The sequence below is a fragment of the Carassius gibelio genome, chromosome A25 (genome assembly GCF_023724105.1).
Source record: "Carassius gibelio isolate Cgi1373 ecotype wild population from Czech Republic chromosome A25, carGib1.2-hapl.c, whole genome shotgun sequence".
In the NCBI taxonomy this organism is placed as follows: Eukaryota; Metazoa; Chordata; class Actinopteri; order Cypriniformes; family Cyprinidae; genus Carassius; species Carassius gibelio.
In genome coordinates, this window is record NC_068395.1 from 2692937 (window position 1) to 2713181 (window position 20245).

The 20245-nt window shown below is 42.2% G+C and overlaps 1 protein-coding gene across 1 annotated transcript; it reads left to right on the forward strand.

The window, feature by feature from the left end:
- Positions 1–705: 705 nt before the first annotated feature.
- Positions 706–19626, forward strand: LOC127946881 (beta-1,4 N-acetylgalactosaminyltransferase 2-like). Its single transcript, XM_052543706.1, has 10 exons — positions 706–710; positions 4153–4290; positions 4364–4470; positions 4899–4936; positions 5362–5542; positions 14703–14789; positions 16548–16729; positions 16816–16959; positions 17197–17422; positions 17783–19626. Exons 1-10 carry the CDS (start codon positions 706–708, stop codon positions 17962–17964), a joined length of 1290 nt encoding a protein of 429 aa, XP_052399666.1. The 3' UTR covers positions 17965–19626.
- Positions 19627–20245: the final 619 nt, after the last annotated feature.

The window sequence follows — 20245 nt, forward strand, 5'->3', positions numbered from 1 at the left end:
TTTATGTTTGTGGTCCTAGAGAATTAATTCAAATATAATTAATTGTATGGATTGACCTCATCGGAGGATGTCGAAACAAGGTGGAACTGATTTTCTCAATGATTTTGAATAGTAATTGGTCACCCCTGAAACGGGTCATAGGCTACCACTGAGCACTAAATGTGCTTTTATAAAACACATTCAGAGACATGGAAGAAGGAAGTATATATATCATAATGTAGGTGTTTAAAATGCATACACAGTTCGTAATAATAAATTGGACCGCTTTAATGCTGTTAAAGAGGATGCACGAAGCAAACTGCTTGACATTAAGCAAGACGCAACCAAATTACAGAAATGTTATGTGAAAATATTTTCTTATTAATAAAAGCGATCGCTTATGTCGATCCAAACAGTCACATATCTGTCCTCTAGTCTCTGTCACTCATTCACCTGTTACTCTTCAACAGGTAGCATCCGATACAGTATCTGTAATAGTCCTGTCTTTATTTAGACGCTTATTAGCGTAATTTGAGTTTCAAAGCTTCATTTTTATTTGGATATAGACCGCCTATAATTAAATATATTACATTGTTTTTAATCGCGACAGATTTAATCATGTACGGATCCCGCAGAACTTTATTCCTCGTCATTGTTTTAAGTGGCTCCCTTTTAGCCTTATTTTATGCTGGCATGGTTTTTTGGAGTAAAAATTCACTACCGGTAATGAGGTAAGTGCCTTGTACATCAGTAAACTTTATTTATTTATTTATTTATTTATTTATTTATTTATTTATTTATTTATCTGTCGTGTCCAAATGTATTTTGATGTATTCAGCCAAATAAAATCATATAGTATCTCACTTGTATTTCGAATGGTTCTGTCAAATACAGTCATAGCCTACTTCTGAATTAAATTAATCTAATAGTAATAAAGAAAAAAATTTATGCTTAATATAACGTAGAAATATTTTGTGTAGCCTATATGGATATATAAAACAGTGTACCTTTTTTTCTCGTCATTATCAGAATACTATAGAGTCCGTGTGAATCAATTAAAAATTATGTTTTTCATACTAGGCTATTTAATAGATTTCATATTCATTCCAGCTTTGAAAGGTAACAGTGCACGACGAATGAACAACGCCCTGCGAAGCTAAAGCACAAAGAAAACGTAACGCACAAGTGGTTAGACAAAGGCAAAACAATTATTTTCCATTACAGTGACGTGGCATCTTTTTTATGGCAGGCAACCCAGAACAACTTAACATTGATGAGCTCATGAGGATATAAGTTCTGCCTGGTGAAGAGTACCTGAAAACAATAAAATAATTGAGTTCAGATACCTTACAGTGAAAATGACTCCATTACAAGTTACAACAAATTCACCTTCATTTTTTTTCTTCACATTTTGTTATTCTGCTGCCTTATGTTATAATGCTTTAAAATACTTTTTTCCACATCAATTTAAACTCCATACAGTAGTGAAACAAGATTCTCTGGTCTGATGAAATATAAATCCATGTATAATGTTAGAGGAAACCAGCTCTGCTCATCTCAAAAGTAAAGTGTGGGGTAGTAGAAGCCTCATGCTGAGGGACTGTTTTTCAGTGGCAGGGACTGAGGGACTCGTCAGAGTAGAAGGAAAACTAAATACACCAAAACATAGAGATAGCCTTAATGAAATCCCAGTCCAGAGCATTCAGAATCTCAGACTGGGCAGAAGGTTCTCCTTCCAATAGGAAAATTACCCTAAGCACACAGCAAGAGTGGCTTATCTCTGTGAATGTCCTTAAGTGTCCCATGCATCCACAGTCTGAGCTTTAACCTAATCAAACATTTCTGGAGAAACCTGAAAATGTGTGTGAGTGGTGAAGTCAAGATTGGCAGATAATTGCCAAATGCGGATGTGCAAATCATATCCAAAAAGACTTAAGGTAGTGCAATTGGAGCAAACAGTCAGCTGTGGGTGGCAAGACACTATCAAAAGATCCCTGAGATTACATTGTGGAGAGGCACAAGTCAGTATAAAAGGGTTATTCATGATGCTATGGTTTTAAATTCAACAGCTTGGGGGATGATTTTAATGAGGATCAGTTGTAAAACTTCCTATTTCTCAAATCAGGAACAAGTCACAAATCAGATTCACTCGACTCATGCTAAGCTTAGTCCTTATTTTGTGACCGAAAATCCTGCTTTGTAGTTGAACTCGTCAAAGCTAAACTAGGATTAGTGTCTGAAGTTATGTTTAATGCAAGTTGTTAATGCTAATGTAGTTAGCTTTAAGGTGAGCTATTTCATTGCTACAGGACTCGGGGTTAGTTGTAACATCAATGAAACGATTTGCCACCTACCCCAAGCAAGTTTTAGTTTGATTAGTAGGTTTTCTTTGAATTTCAGTATGGTTAAGGCTTGGAAGAGAAAGACAAACTGAGTGATGTCTCTCAGCATTTTGAATTTTAAATGAAAGTAGCAAACATGCTCCCAAACAAACTTCACTTTAATTATGGCCAGTTGCCATTAATGACAGAAACATGCTTACATACACATACATACAACTTTAATCCATTTATTTATTAAATTATTTTTTGTCGTAATGCTTATTTCATAATGTTACATTTCACCCTGTGTATGTTACAACTAACCTGAACTATAGGATGAATTGTAACATTACATTGATGTTTGAAACTAAACCATGAATTTTGTTAGCGCTGCGAATGGAACAGCTGTGTCATATAAAAGCAGACACGTACAACTAGTCTAACTAGTACAACTAGTTTGTATCACATTTGATTTTTGTTATTAATATTTTATATTGTTAATAATGATCAAATATATTTTTGTTATTTTATTTTATTATTAAAATGGTGTTGTTTTGTTTTTCAACAAATTTTACTGACTTTCCTCTTTATTTTTTGGCAGTTCTTCTCTTTCCTCATTCATATTTGGGAGTGTTTGACTGAACCTTCTCACGCAGGACTTGCAACACCCACTAATGCATTCTGTATTTTTTTAAGTTAAAACTCTGGCAACCACAGCTGCCAGTTTTTTACAGTAAATTGTATGGATTTTTATTGTATTTGACAGTATACAGGCACCATATTATGCTCTCAAAAATTCTGGGTTATTTTTCAACCCAAACACTGGGTTGAGCCTGTTGGGTCATTCTTGGGGCTTGTTTTTTTTTTTTTGTTTTTTTTTCAGTGTTGGGTAGTTATTGTGTTAGTCAGCTGCTTGGTCAGTCTCACAGACAGCCGAAAACAAATTCACCCCTCCTCCACCGGTATGTAACCCAGCCGGTTGAGTGCAGGTATTTTGCATCCTCTTCAGGAGATAGCAACTCAGCTCCATCGATAAGTTGCACTGTTTATTTATGGGCAGTGGGAATCAGTGTCGGTCACAGCTACTTCTGGCTTTGAGTGAAACCAACCGCCCTTTAAAGGAAAGTCTGTTCACTCGAAAGCCATATTTGCAACACCTCAGTCCAGCCAATGCGCATGAGCAGTTTTAACCACACGTACACTGACTGAACGAGTAGGGTATTCCTGCAATACCGGAGACTTGCAGGATTGCATTTCTAGGACTATATTTTTTTTGTGAAAGTACCACCTAGCTAACTCTATTCTTACAGAGAAGACCTGATGGGGGGAACTGAACTGAACAAAACTGTCCCATTCTTAGTAATATTTGTATATCATCTTTGTATATTTAAAGTTTTTGGGTTAGCCCACCATTTGTTCTGTATCATATTTACCGAGCCTCTGGGCTAAAAACAACCCAAATTAGGCAGTTTTAACCCAGGAGATGTCTATAGGCTACAAATAAAAATGTTACTCATTAACTAAAATGTTAACTCTTACAGGTAACCCTTAACGTCTTTATCATACAACAAAAACGATTTAATTCTGGTGTGGAAAGATATTTGATACAATTCACTCTTGTTTAAGGTTAATTTGGTTATAGACAAAAAGTCCATGTAAACTGTTCTCAAATTTATTTATTTTTCCCCCCACTCAAACAACTTTCTCAAGACTCTCAAATTGCCACCATGTTTCAGAGATCACAGACTTTCCCAAACCAAAGTAAGTAGATTCATTTTATTTTTTATGAGTGACCCTGAAGCAGTGAATTCCTTGTTTCTGATTTTCACCTGTTGCTTGTTACACATCTCAGTATTGGGCCTTTTCGCAATGAGAATCCAGCACCCTGTACTTGCCAAAAGACAAATCCAGCAAACCAGTTCGTGTCAGAAGACGAGATGGATGACCTGCAGAAACGCCGGGCAGAAGAGTTCAGACAACACCAGATCAGGTTACCCACAATTCCTCAGATCTCTTTAGTGTGGCACACACTTATTCCTCTGACTGAATGAGCTGTCTTTCAGATCAGGTAAAGAAAATGATGTTCTTCTTCTCGTCCCGGCCAACACACCGCTCCAGTATCCGATGAGAGGATTCAGAGTAACTCCCATGAATAAAACACTCATTCCTGGTGAGTCTGATTTCTGTCTGTCGTTTATTTGATTGCTAATGATCTCAGGTTTCTTAAATGCATCTCCAGAAGATTACAGAGAGACATGCACAACCTCTCAGATTTAAAAAATGTTTCTGAATGCAGTCTCTTATTCTTATTCACATGATCCTTCAGAAATCATTCTGATTTGCTGCCATTAAATAGTTTAGGCTAAGCAAGTTTAAAAGAGTAAAATAAAAGGAATTCATAAAGGTTGTATTAAATTGATTCATTAAAAGTACCAACATTTATGATTTTTTTTTTAAAGAAGCCTATTTAAAATAAATGCTCCTCTTTTGAATATTCTGTTCATCAAATCCTTCGATCACCTATACAATATAAGACTGTCAGTTGTTTTTTTCATCTTTAACCATTTCATTAATCAAAGAAATGTATCACTATTAAAGGTCTAGCACTGCAAACACAAAAGAGAGCGGTTTACAAGGTTTGTCCTGCTGAATATGGTGTTCTCACTAAAGGTGGTGGGTTTTGTTATATTGATCGTAATAATTTGTTTGTTTCAGACGGTCTCTGAATGGGGGTCTTGCTGTTTTTCCTTCTTTTAATTGATGCTTTGTGAGCTTTTGATCTAAAGCTGTTAAAGGTAGGGTAGGTGATTTTGTAGAGGCTAGCAATAGCAAGCTAGATGTGAAAGCATAAGATCCCATCCCCTCTGCAAATCAGAATCACAATCAGACTATATATATATTCCGCAGACAATATGAAAACATATAAAAACATTAAGAGACCTTCAACCAGCATGTTTTTGAACCAAATCACCTACCCTGCCTTTATTTTGGGTGTTTTTCAAAAGGATTCATCATGTGTGAAATGTATAAAATGAGGTCAAATTATATGAAACCTCTGCAGGTTTCTCTAAGGGTGCATAAAGGAGTGCTTTCAGTGATGAATGTCCAGGAAGGAGAGCAGGTGGAGGGCCAGAATGAGCAACATCTGAGCATCTCATCCAGCAGCCTCCAACAGCTCAACGACCTGCTGAGCAGACTGACCTACACCAGCACCATCTACCACATCAAGACAGAAGACCTCGGTACGTAACCTGTGACTTAAAGAATAGTTCACCTGAATTCTATCATTGTTTATTGTCATGTCATTCTATACCTGTTTAGACTTCTTCTGCGGAACACAGATTTTTGTTGAAGAATTTTAGGTTCCAAAAAACATTGGACCCAACTAAAAAAAAAGAAGAAGAAATTTTTCAAAATGACTTGGGGCTTGTCCAAAAACCCACACTTTAGGTCTTTGCACTTGACCACTTATTTACATGCATGATATATTTCCTGTATTTGACCCAAGTGTTAAAGTGAGCATGAAGACCAGACATGTGTGTAGAACTTTTCATTACCCCGATGGGTCACTCTTATAGTGTTTACAAAAATGCAAGGGTTTACAGTGTTTCAGCACTTTGCATTCTACAGGTGTTAATCATATAATTAGAATATCATCAAAAAGTTGTGAAAAGTGAAACTTGTATATTATATTCTTTCATTACACACAGACTGATATTTCAAATGTTTTTTTCTTTTAATTTTGATGATTATAACTGACAACGAAGGAAAATCCAAAATTCATTATCTCAGAAAATTAGAATATTACTTAAGACCAATACAAAGAAAGGATTTAAAAAAAATCTTGGCCAACTGAAAAGTATGAACATTAAAAGTATGAGCATGTACAGCACTCAATACTTAGTTGGGGCTCCTTTTGCCTGAATTACTGCAGCAATGCGGCGTGGCATGGAGTCGATCAGTTGAATATCTGCCCTGCCCTGGATTTACGTTTAATGAAAGCTGCCGGAAGACAATAAGAACGGCAGTAAAAAAAATCTTGCCTGACGGTGCACAGGCTTCTTTACACTGAACAACAGTCTGCTTACCATTCTGCCTTGAATACTGCACGTAAGAGCTACTATTCAAGCATCATTGGTAACGCTGCAACAAATTCTAAATCGCTGTTTGAGACTGTTGACAATCTTTTCAAACCAACTAAGGCTGTTGTTCATTCCTCTGTTGACCAGTGTAATAAGTTTCTTCATTATTTCACTGGTAAGGTTGAGGGTATATATAGCACTTTAAATACCATCACTCCTCTTGAGCTAGTTAATATCCCGCCTTCAAACTTCCCAACTACTACCTTTTCAAACTTTGAAATGGTCTGAGATTATTTTATTATAAGTACAGTGAAGTCCATGAACTCTACAACCAGTATTTTAGATCCGGTTCCCTGCTCGGTCATCATGAACTGCCTTGCATCAATTTGCCCTTTTATGACTTCAAATGTGAACTTGTCATTGACTTCTGGAATTGTTCCTCCAGAACTAAAAATAGCTGCCATTACACCAGTCCCTAAGAAGACTGGTTGTGATGTATCTGATTTATCCAATTACAGGCCGATTTTTAACCTCCCATTCATGGCTAAAGTTCTTGAGCATGTTGTGGCTGTTCAGTTAAATAATCACCTAGCTCTGAACAGTCTCTTTGAACTTTTCCAATCTGGGTTCAGGAGAGGGCATAGTACTGAAACCGCTTTAATTAGGGTCGTAAATTATCTTCTTATCATGGCTGATTCAGGTGCATGCAGTATTTTGATCTTGTTAGACCTCAGTGCTGCTTTTGACACTATATGTCACTCTCTTCTGCTTGACAGGCTGGAAAATTGGTTGGGTCTTTCTGGAGCTGTCCTCAATTGGTTTCGGTTTTATTTAACGAATCGTTCCCAGTTTGTTGGTTTGGGTAACTACAAATCAGATACCGTGCCTGTTCAACAGGGAGTTCCTCAGGGTTCAGTATTGGGTCCAATATTATTTAATATTTATATGCTTCCACTTTGGCAGATCATTAGGAAACATGGTCTTGGGTATCTCTGCTATGCGGATGATACGCAGATTTACATCACCACTAGTCCTGATGTTCATTGCTCATTAATAGTGTCACGGGGTGAAGAACCACTCGACAAGAGGTACGTGAAATCAAAAGCCCCGGAGGGTGGGTTTATTGAAAAGTGAAGGGTGCCTGGTGAAGTGTCCTGATCTGCTTTCCGCTGGTTGGTGCTCCCCGTGTGCTCTCCGTGCTCCTCTGTGCCAATCAAGGGGAAAGTGGGTGTCCTGACGTGCTCCAAAGGGTGTGGGCTGTCGGTCACTCGCTGCTTTCTGTGGGGATAGGAGAGAGGGGTTAGTCCAGCTTTGCGTTCTGTTTGAGAACCTCTTCTCAGTGCAACATGTGCTGCTTTTCAATGTGCTGGCTGATGGGGAGCAGCTGTGACCGATCAGCCGGTGACGAGGACGTGCAGGTGTTTTGGTTTGGTTTCCAGGGCGACGCTGATTCCTCTGGGAGTGCTCGTCACATCCCCCCCCCCTAAGCGTCGTTCTGGTCCTGCGAAGACATGTAGAAAGTAGGGGTGAGATTAGGGGAGGGTGGGGAATGACCCCTGACAGACCTGCATAAGCTGTCCAGATCCGGGAGAGGCCATCGGCGTTCGCGTTGGCGGCCCCAGCTCGATGGCGGACTTCGAAGTGGAAGTCCTGGAGCGCTAGGAACCAGCGAGTCACCCTGGCGTTGGTGTCCTTGGCGCGGGCCATCCACTGTAGGGGCGCGTGGTCGGTTACCAGGGTGAACTTGCGGCCCAGGAGGTAGTACCGGAGCTCCAGGACTGCCCACCTGATGGCCAGGGCTTCCTTCTCCACAGCGGCGTATTTCCTCTCGGCGGGGGACAGCTTCCTGCTGATGTAGATGATCGGATGCTCCTCACCTTCCTGAATTTGGGAGAGGACCGCTCCTAGTCCTGTGTCGGAAGCATCCGTCTGCAGCAGGAAGGGGCAGCTAAAGTCCGGGGCGCGGAGTACCGGCGAGGACGTGAGTGCTGCTTTCACCTGGGAGAAGGCTTCTTCCGCCGACGGGGTCCAGCATACTTTCTCCGGCTGCCCCTTCCTGGTCAGGTCTGTCAGGGGGGCGGCTAAAGAGGAGAAGTTGGGGATAAAACAACGATAATAACCCGCCAACCCCAAGAAGGCTCGTACCTGGGTCTTTGTCTCCGGTCTTGGTGCGGCGTGGATGGCCTCAACTTTCTTTTCTTGCGGCCGGATGAGTCCTCGGCCGACTTGATAGCCCAGGTACTTGGCCTCAGAGAGGGCTAGGTGGCATTTTCGGGGGTTGGCGGTAAGTCCAGCCCGCCGGAGCTCCGAGAGCACCCTCCGCAGACGATCCAGATGTTCGTCCCACGCCTCGGAGTGGACCACGACGTCATCCAGGTAGGCGGCCGCGTAAGCTTGGTGAGGCCGCAGGAGGATGTCCATCATCCGCTGGAACGTCGCGGGGGCCCCATGTAGGCCGAAGGGAAGGGTCCGGTACTGCCAGTGGCCACTGGGGGTGGAGAAGGCGGTTTTCGGCTTGGCGGCCTCGGAGAGCGGCACCTGCCAATAGCCCTTGGTGAGGTCTAGGGTGCTGATATACCGGGCCCTTCCTAGCCGGTCCAGCAGTTCGTCCACCCGAGGCATGGGGTACCCGTCGAATTCGGAGACTTCGTTCAGGCGGCGGAAGTCGTTACAAAAGCGGAGGGTGCCATCCGGCTTTGGGACCATCACAATGGGGCTGGACCACGGACTCCGGGATGGTTCTATTACCCCCAACTTTAGCATCTGTTGGACCTCTTCCTCAATAGCCTGCCGACGAGCCTCCGGGACTCGGTAGGGCCGTTGCCTAACGACGACTCCTGGGGGCATCCGGATATGGTGTTGAAGCACGTTGGTCTGCCCGGGCTGAGAGGAGAACACATCCTGGAACTGACTGACCAGGTGCTGCAGCTCCGTCTTCTGGGCAGCCGAAAGGTGGGGGTTGATATCCACAACCACGGGCTCGGTGAGGCTTAGGGCAGCGACTTGGTCCCGGGTCCCCACCCATTTCTTTAGGAGGTTGACGTGGTAGAGTTGCTCCGTCTGCCGTCGCCCCGGCTGTCTCAGGCGGTAAGTGACCGGTCCAACCCTCTCGACGACCGAGTAGGGCCCCTTCCAGGAGGCCAGAAATTTGCAGGCGGAGCTGGGGACCAGGACCATGACGCGGTCTCCCGGTTGGAACTCCCGTGGCTGGGCTGTCCGGTCATAATGACGTCGCTGCGCTTGTTGGGCCCTGGTGAGGTGTTCCCGGACTAACGGCATCACCCGGTCGATCCGTTCCCTCATTTGCCGGACATGTTCGATGACGGTACGATGCGGGGCCGGCTGCTGCTCCCACGCTTCCCGGGCCACGTCCAAGAGGCCCCGGGGTTGACGGCCAAACAGGAGCTCGAAGGGGGTGAAGCCAGTTGAGGCCTGGGGAACTTCGCGGATCCCGAAGAGCACGTAGGGGATCATGAGGTCCCAATCCCGCTTGTCCTCCGCCGCCACACGTCTGAGCATTTGCTTGAGGGTCTGGTTAAATCTCTCTACGAGGCCATCAGTCTGGGGGTGATAAACAGTGGTCCTCAACTGCTTCACCCGCAGCAGCCGGCAGAGGTCAGCCATTAGCCGGGACATAAAGGGGGTTCCCTGGTCAGTCAGGATCTCTGAGGGGAGGCCGACTCGGCTGGCCAGCAGAAACAGCTCCTGGGCGATGGACTTTGCGGTGGCCTTCCGCAGGGGGACTGCTTCTGGGTACCGGGTGGCATAGTCGACGATGACCAGGATGTGCTCATGCCCTCGGGCAGACTTCGGCAACGGCCCCACTATGTCCATTCCAATCCGCTCGAAGGGCACCTCGATGATAGGCAGCGGGATGAGCGGGCTGGGGGGAGGAGTCCGGGGCGACGTGGCCTGACAGGTCGGGCAGGCCTGGCAGAACCGCTTTACCTCGGCGTCCAGGCCCGGCCAATGGAAACGGTCGCGGATGCGTTGGGCAGTATTGGCTGCCGCGAGGTGTCCTGCCATGGGGTGGGAATGGGCCAGCTCCAGAATGGTCTCGGTCTTGGCACGAGGCACAACTAGTAACTTTTTCTCCTCCCCCCTACGCTGGGCGACACAATACAGCAGGCCATTCTCTACGACAAAATGTGGGAGAGGGTGGGGCCGGGGGAGGACGTCCTCTCCATCCACGACTCGCACCTGGCTCCAACAGTGCTTGAGTCGGTCGTCCTCCCGCTGTTCCTTGGCGAAAGAGCCCCCTCCAGCAGCCTGTTGGTAGACATCATAAAACAGATTAGTAGATTGGGAGGGGGCCTCACCTTCTCTCCCACTGTCGGAGACGAGCAGGGCCGGTCGGCGGCGGGGTCCAGGCGGCCGCCTCGGTCTTCGACGGTTCCCCTTGGGGCTGGCAGGCTGAGTAGCGGCGGACAGCAGCTTCTCGAAGCCGGGCCAATCCCTTCCAAGCAGTACGGCCACCGGCAGGTCCTTCACCAGGCCTACCTCCACTGGCCAGGTGCCTTGGGGGGACGAAATGACCATCTCACGGGCCGGTACTTGACGAGTGTCTCCGTGCACACAGGTAATCGGTAGGAAGGTTTTCCGGCCGCTTCGCGGGGCGCACAGCCGCGCCTGGATGAGGGTGACCGCACTGCCTGAGTCCAACAGGGCCCGGAACCGTCTTCCATCCACCTTCACATCTGCTTCGGGGGCTCCCGCCGGCACCCGTTGGTGAAGGATGCAGCCTGCCAGCCAGGCTCGCGGAGGCGACGGTGGTTCGGCACTTGGCATGGGCTCATCTCGCGGTGGGGGAACCGTCGGCCTGCTGACGGATCGCGCGGTGCCTTCGAGCGGGCGTCGCTCCTGGACCACCCTCCGGGGGAATGGCGGCAGCCGGTCCCCTGCCCCGCTGGGATGAACGGCATCCGCCAGCTCGATCGCCTCCACTAGTTCCCGGACGTCACGTGGGTCCCTCATGCCGACGGCCTGTCGGTGGACGCGAGGTAGTGCGCGCAGGAGGCGATCGACCACCACTCGTTCCGCTACCTGTGTTGGTGTGGGGTTTCCTGCCAACAGCCAGTGCTGGGCGAGGCGGCTGAGTTCGGCTGCCTGGGCACGGGCTGGCACCCGGGGCTTGTATTCCCACTCGTGGAACTGCTGGGCGGCACTTACAGGGGAGAGGCCCAGCCTCGCCAGGATCTCTCGCTTCACTTCGACATAACTGTCGGCACTCGTCAGGGGGAGCGAGAAGTAAGCCCTCTGTGCTTCACCGGTGAGTAGGGGTGCCAGCGCACGTGCCCACTCGTCCTCTGGCCATCCCTCTCGGTGGGCAGTGTTTTCGAAGACCTGAAGGAAGGCTTCCACATCGTCATCGGCCGTCATCTTGGGCAACAGACGGGTGGCTTGTGCCCGAGGCTCAGGTAGCGGAACGCGCTGGGCCGCGGCCGCCCGGACGGCGGCGAGTTCATCCTCCGTCCTGCCCAGGCGAGTGGCGAGGTGTTCCGCTATTTGCTGCTGGCGGATGCTAACCTCAGCGAGGCGTTGTAAGACGTCCTCCATCGCGGGGCCGCGCGTGCCGCCTTCCGTGGTGCTGCTGACAGAAAGCAAAAAAAAAATTAGGAGTTGGGGCGGTGACCTTGTCGGTGATTCCTCACTGTTCTGCCCGCATTCTCCACCACTGTCACGGGGTGAAGAACCACTCGACAAGAGGTACGTGAAATCAAAAGCCCCGGAGGGTGGGTTTATTGAAAAGTGAAGGGTGCCTGGTGAAGTGTCCTGATCTGCTTTCCGCTGGTTGGTGCTCCCCGTGTGCTCTCCGTGCTCCTCTGTGCCAATCAAGGGGAAAGTGGGTGTCCTGACGTGCTCCAAAGGGTGTGGGCTGTCGGTCACTCGCTGCTTTCTGTGGGGATAGGAGAGAGGGGTTAGTCCAGCTTTGCGTTCTGTTTGAGAACCTCTTCTCAGTGCAACATGTGCTGCTTTTCAATGTGCTGGCTGATGGGGAGCAGCTGTGACCGATCAGCCGGTGACGAGGACGTGCAGGTGTTTTGGTTTGGTTTCCAGGGCGACGCTGATTCCTCTGGGAGTGCTCGTCACAATAGCTTTGCGTGGTTGTTGATCAGAGATCAGTATCTGGATGCATAACAACTTCCTGAAGCTGAATGGCTCCAAAACTGAACTGATGCAGATTGGTACAGTTGCAGCTACTCGTAAGGCCGAGCAGATCAGTTTGATTGTTGATTCTTGTACGGTAATCCCCACTTCACAGGTGCAAAATCTTTGTGTCGTTTTTGATCCACAATTATCATTTGAAGCACACATAAAACACATCTCTAAAACTGCATTTTTCCACCTGAGAAACATAGCTCGACTTAGACCTTTTCTCTCTTTTGCAGACACAGAAAGGCTTATACATGCCTTCATAACAACTAGGTTAGATTATTGTAATGCCTTGTTCTCTGGCCTTCCATCTAAATCGTTGAGCAAGCTTCAGTATATACAAAATTCTACCGGTCGTGTGCTCACTTGTACTTCTCGTGAACACATTACACCGGTTCTTTCACAATTACACTGGCTTCCCGTAAATGCGAGAATTGATTTTAAAATTCTTATTTTAACATACAAGGCACTTCATGGGACTGCACCTGAGTATCTTTGTGATCTCATCAGTCCTTATATTCCATCACGCTCTCTTCGCTCTACTAAGGCCTGGTTCACACAGGACGATTTTAAAATTGTCGGCCGATTTTCCAAACCTGAGAGACCCCACACACGGCGATATACGTATACGTACTACACAGATTAATAACCGTTGAAATAAACGTTCATATATTCGTTTCCATGTACTGCAGTTGTGGATGTAGTTATGCCCATCGACTTTATTTGTATTTGTTATATTTGTTATATACGCCGGCTGTTTTGATTTTGTTTCCCGGTACTTCCTCACCGCCTCGTCACCTCGCTTTCTGATTGGCTACACGCCACAGTCCACAGGCTGCGTGATTGTTTGTCCTCGGGGGACACCACACACGAGAAGAAATCGGGCCAAATAAATCCAACTTGTTGGATATCCCCGATTTGAGATCAGAGCGGTCCCGACATTCTTCCGTGCAGAGGAGAGCAGTCTTAACACACCACACACGGCAGGAATATTTGATCAGATTATTTAACGATAATCGGAGCATCCTAAGATTGTCGGAATGGGTGAATCAGGGCTAAAATCGGCCTAATTATCCTGCCGTGTGAACCAGCCTTAACTCTTTCACTTTACCAGCCATCATGTAAGCTAAAGGCCACGGGAGAAAGAGCCTTTTCATATAAAGCCCCTAGCTATGGAATGTACTTCCTCTGCAGGTCAGAAATGCCCCAAGGTTGGGTGATTTTAAAAAGTTGATTAAGTCACATTTATTCAAGACTGTCTTTCTCTAATGAATTGTTGTATTGCTTTTGGTGTTTTGTTTTATTTTATTTATTACTTTATTACTGTAGCGCTTTCGGTTTAAGAAAGCTTATTTAATTATTATTATTATTATGGTCATCTTTTGGACAACTGTCAAGTCAGCAGTCTTCCCCATGATTGTGAAGACCAGGTGTCTTCAATATTGAACCTTTTCACAATATTCTAATTTTCTGAGATACTAAATTTGGAATTGTTCCTTAGTTGTCAGTTATAATCATCAAAATTAAAAGAAATAAACATTTGAAATATATCAGTCTGTGTGTAATAAATGAATATAATATACAAGTGTCATTTTTTGAATGGAATTAGTGAAATAAATCAACTTTTTGATGATATTCTAATTATATAACCAGCACCTGTAAATGTCTTTTCAGTTTAGTAATAGTGGTGCTTCTAATTAAGTGATAAAAAGCAGTTGCAAATGTTGTACAAAATAAACATACTCATCCTAAAATGTGCAATAATTTTTTACTACCAAATTAATATCTAATTATCATTCACATTTAACTTTAAAGATTTCCGCAAAACCTTCTGAGATCCCTGCAAAAGTCTCATGATTTATTTCCAGAACATGATGCACGATATGATACTCTTAGACTCAAATACCGTTCCAGAGCAGTATTCAAGATTCAAGTGTAGATTTAGCATGCATTAAGGCTGCTGCACTTTGATGATTTACTTCCAGTTCCATGCGCATGCTCTTAAATGGCCAAGACCAAAAATGTGGTATTTCGACAAGCCCTTGGAATATAATGATTCACACAAAGACAACTTTTATGATATTATGAAGTTTCATAAGACATATACTTTTTTTCATTAAACATCAATCTGAATGTACTGACTTTACAAATGCATTCATGTCCTTAGCGTACTTCTCTTTTGAGAATCATGAGGTCATATTCCCGATTGAGATCAGACGTTTGTCAGTTCCTGTTCTGTTTGACATGGGAAAAGGTGAGCTCAAATACTTACTGTAGAAAAAAAAAAAAAAAAAAAAAAAAAAAAAATATATATATATATATATATATATATATATATATATATATATATATATATAATAAAATAAATTAAAACAGAACTATTACTTATAATAATAATAATAATAATAATCTGTGAAATTTATGGTATGGGAAACCAGCAGAAATGTACCTGAAGAAATATGGTAGCCACAATTTGTAGGACTTACATTGAAATACAGTACATTTAATTAACTGATATGATGTTAATATACCAACTTATCTTTATAATGTACCAACCATAAAACCACATGTGATATTGAGAAAGCTATATGTGGTCCTGAACCACAAAACCAGTCTTATGTGGCCATTTTTTTTTATATATTTATGCATCATCTGAAAGCTGAAAGCTTTCCATTGATGTATGGTTTGTTATGATAGGAGAATATTTGGCACAGATACAACTACTTGAAAATCTGGAAACTGAGGGTGCAAAAAAATATTGCCTCTGAGAAAATTGCCATTGAAGTTGTCCAAATGAATTCTTATCATTGCATATTATTAATAAAAAATTACGTTTTTATATATTTACGGTAGGAAATTTACAAGATATCTTCATGCAGCATGATATTTACCTAAATCTTTACACTGGTCCCACTTTATATTAAGTGTCCCTAATACCTGTGTACTAACAACTCGATACTTTACATTAGATTTATCATGTAATTACTCTGATGTTACACAGCAGCAGCCAGTAAGTTAGGTTTTACATAGAAATTGTGGTTGGTGTCCAAACTGTTACACTTTTATATTAAGTGTACAGTTCTTGAGGAGTTACCATCCAAGTACACTGGTATTACAATGGTGCACCAACTCCAACTCGAGATCCAACTCCTCTTACTTTACGTATCCCTAAACCTTCCCATTCCCACCCCCCGGATCCTATTTCCAGCCCTAAACCTTCCCATTCCCACCCCCCGGATCCTATTTCCAGCCCTAAACCTTCCCATTTCCACACCCTGGATCCCATTTCCACCCCTTGGTTTAGATGGTTCCAATTACTCTTATAAATATTGTTGTTACAAAAGGTAGTTCCTGTTACACAAGTAGTGAAGGGGAAAAAAGTGTTGTGACCAATGTCCTGTTACACATTTGTACTTACACAGACCATCTGAGGGTTGTTACATGTGTGTTGTTACAGAAATATTACAGCTGTATATGCTATGTACCTATGTGTACTTACACTATGGTTACATACTATGGACACATGCAGTTACTGTGTTAGCACACAGGTAGGGACACTTAATGTAAAGAGGGTCCAATTTAGCAACAAAAGCCCTAACAAAAACCTAAATGTACATAATAATAAAAAAAAATGTCTCAATCAAAAATCATTAATTGTAAAATTTCATAGAAGGCATTCTGGTTCTTTTTCACAGCCGTTTTAACATAAAACATCCCAATTAAATCTTTACAGTTTTTATATTAAGTTTAGACCACAGAACTTTTTTTCATCAATATTTTTACACAGTTCTTATAGAGTGCAGTGTGTGCTTTATTATCGTCATTTATTTATTATAGTTTTATTAATATTTTGAATAACATTTATTTTTATATTCAGTTTTCATTTTTGTTTTATTGATTTTGTTATGGACTTTCTGTCATTTTTATTGATATTACAGTTTAATCACAGTGTCTTTATCATGTGAACACAAACACCATAATAATTGCCCCCCCCCCCCCTCTCTCTCTGTAGATGTGAACTCTCAGGTGACTGTGCTAGTAAAAGCATTTCTGCGTTACAATGAACTAAATGTCCTCATCAACAGTATCCGTGTGAACTACCCAAAAATAAAGATCATTGTTGCTGATGACAGTCTGAACCCAGAGAAGGTGGTCGGTGACAATATAGAGCACTACATAATGCCCCCAGCACAGGTACAAACCTCAGGTTTTTCAAGTTGACTGTTAATATAATCTTCCTGACGTGTGAAGGTTACTTGTTTCATTGTTTGGCTTTTCAGGGCTGGTTTGCAGGAAGAAATCTGGCAGTGTCGCAGGTCACCACTAAATATTTCCTGTGGGTGGATGATGACTTTGTGTTTCTCAATGAGACGCGCATTGAGAGCTTTGTGAACATTATGGAAGCCGTTCCTGAACTAGATGTGGTAAAAAAACAAAAAAAAAAACAAGTCTGCTCACCAAGGCTGCATTTGTTTGATACAAATACAGTAAAACAGTAATATTGTGAAATATTATTCAAATCTAAAATAATCTATAGTATTTATAGTTCACTAAAGTATGAAAAATATTGTTCAAACCAATAAAGACTTTTATTGTGTCCAGATCTTATTTTTATGTTTCTGAAAGACCTTGACTGATCTTATTCTTTCTCTCTCCATCAGGTTGGTGGTCAGGTAGGAGGAAATCAGTTTGCCTTCCAGCTGAAATACGAGGAAGGGAACAGTGAGGAAGGCGGCTGTATCACGCGTGTAACTCGTACCCATGCGCCCCTGCCGGGTTTCAACGGCTGCTTCTTTGCAGATGGAGTCGTCAACTACTTCCTGGGCCGGACGGAGGCTGTGCGGAGGGTCGGTTTTGACCCATTCCTCAAAAGAGTGGCTCACACTGGTGAGTGGATCTTAAAAAAATCAGATCAGATGAAGTCAACTATTTATTTTAGATTAAGTCTGTTATTAGAGTTGCCCAAAGACCTGACTATTGTGACTATATATTTTGATATACATTCCAGTGGATATATTCATCCACTGGCATGTAGGTCTTAGATAATTCAAAGCAATGGGTGTGGTACAGATTTTGATTCATTGTCCAAAAACAACAGTTTATGACAGCTGACAAATGAGAAATGTGAATGAAGCTTATTCTTGATCCACGGTGAACAAATCATTTACATGCCAGCTATAGAGATAGAGATGCCAGAGATAATAAGTGTTCATTCAAGAATCTGTTTTCATTCTATATTCCCAACAGAATTCTTCATTGATGGGCTTGGAGATTTATTAGTTGCCACCTGTAAAGGTCTCAGTATTGGTCATCAAAAACACAGTTCCACGAACAAGTATGGTTCCTACAGGCATCCTCCCAGAAGTGATTCACAGGCGAAGATGACCCACCATTTTTTTAAGAACCATCTGAAATGCATCAAATACTAAGGAGCATTTGAGGTGAAACATGCCATGCCTCACACCTCATTAATCATTGGATGTTTTTTTTTTTTTTTTTTTTTTACTCTACAAATCAAAGGTTTGGATCTACTTATTCACAAGAAAGCTTGTTTTTACCATGGAATAAAAAAACTTGCTATTTTTCAAAATTCTGATTTTTTTTCTTCGCTATTCTGATTTTACATCTCAAAATGTAGACTCTTTTTCAGATTTTTGGATTTAAATTTCTTGTAACTTTTTTTCTCTCATAATTCTGAGTCCGTATTCTTTTTTCTTTTTTTCCCCACAATTTTTGCCTTTTTTTTTAATTGTAAGTTTATATCACAATTATGACTCTTTTTTTATTTTTCTCTCTAAATCACAAGAAAAAAGTCAAAATTATGAATTGTGAGATAGAAACCCAGTATTGCGAGATATATCCTTGCAAAAATTGCAATTGCCTATTCAATCTTTTAGTCCATGGTGAAAACATGCTTACAAAGTCATTAAATCTATAAAAGTACAGATGGAAGAATGAGAATTATATAGTGAACAAACATATTTACTAAACTTAATGTTTTCATGGTCTGTCAGTGAGAACTGGTTGACTGGGCTTGATTTTCCTTTCCTTTCATATCCACTCCAAAAGGTTTTTTTTTTTTTTTTTTACTTAATTTAATTTGTGCAAATGAAGTAATGGCCTATGGGTTGGATGTTCATGTGGGTAACTGGTAATGATTTCAGGATAAGGAGGGTGAAAATGAGTGTTACATTCCTGTTTTTTTATAAGTGGATCATACACAATTTTTATAAGTGAAGTATATAAAAGTGTACGCTGCTAAATATTACAATTATGCTGGGAGTTCATTTAATTTTTTTTTTTAAATGTTATTGCTTATTTTTAGAACATTCAAAGGTAGTTCATTCAGAAATAATGTTCATAACAATGGTAGTGTTAGCAAAGTGTTCTTACTTTGTTAGCTGGGATAGCACATTAACAAGTGAACTGAAAACAAGTGTTGCAGTTCCTGTGAATCACCTGTTTACTGTACACACTCTCAGAATTGTTTTTTACAAAAACTGTCACTGGGGGGATGTTGGGTGGTACTACCCCGTGACAGTTTTTGTACCAAATTTTTTCTGAGAGTGTAGGATTAAACTCAAGTTCATTTTTGCTTGAGGTAGAATTTTTTTTTTAAAATATATTTTGATGGCGTAACCTGCATATTACTTATTTATATAATAGTCAGATTTGTATTTTATTTGATCAAATCAACAGGCCTGCAAAGTCAAGTCAAGTCAAGTGACCTTTATTTATATAGCGTTTTAAACAAAATACATTGCGTCAAAGCAACTGAACAACATTCATTAGGAAAACAGTGTATCAATAATGCAAAATGATAGTTAAAGGCAGTTCATCATTGAATTCAGTGATGTCATCTCTGTTCAGTTGAATAGTCTCTGTGCATTTATTTGCAATCAAGTCAACGATATCGCTGTAGATAAAGTTACCCCAAAGTCATCATTGTCACAAATGTCAAAGTGTCATCGGTTTTTGGTCTTTGCATGTTTACTGGAACAATATTGTCACTAAATACACTGCAGTGCCAATAAAGATTCAATGCTCTGTTGTCATTTTATTTTTTTAGAAAATTATTTATTTGTTTCTAGTCTTCAGCTTATTTATCCATTGTAGAAGTAAGCTATTTTCTGCAAATGTCCGAATTCCGATTCATTAGCTGCTATAGGTAAATAACTAGAAGAACAACAAGTGTAGAAGTATAGTAAACATTAAACTTGCGCTATAAACCAATGTGTTCATGATTAGAACAACATTTTAAAATATGATATCAATCAGCATAACAGACTGTTTTTCTACAGCTAAGATAACTCCAAGTGAATGACACCTGAAGCTTCGCACATTCAGGTTACCGATACAAAAAAATGTCAATTGCATCATCCATGTGAAACGGCATCAACTCAAATGCACACTAAAGATATGTGTGTTTTCATCTTTCAAGAAATTAAACTTTTATGCGCCATTTTCAACCTGGTCTCATAAAAATAGGTACCTCTGTGCACTTTTTGTGTAACACCATTTACGTACCCAACTGCACATTTCGCAGCAGGTTCAATGAGAAATGTCCACTGAGTGGCACTAAAACATTGGTTCAATTCATGAACCCTAGCACGTTTTTATTACGTTAAAATGGGTACGTATTACTGTGTTTTTATGTTGCTTCTATTACGTTTGTTGCTTCTGGCCTATTGCAGTGGTTCAGAATTCAAA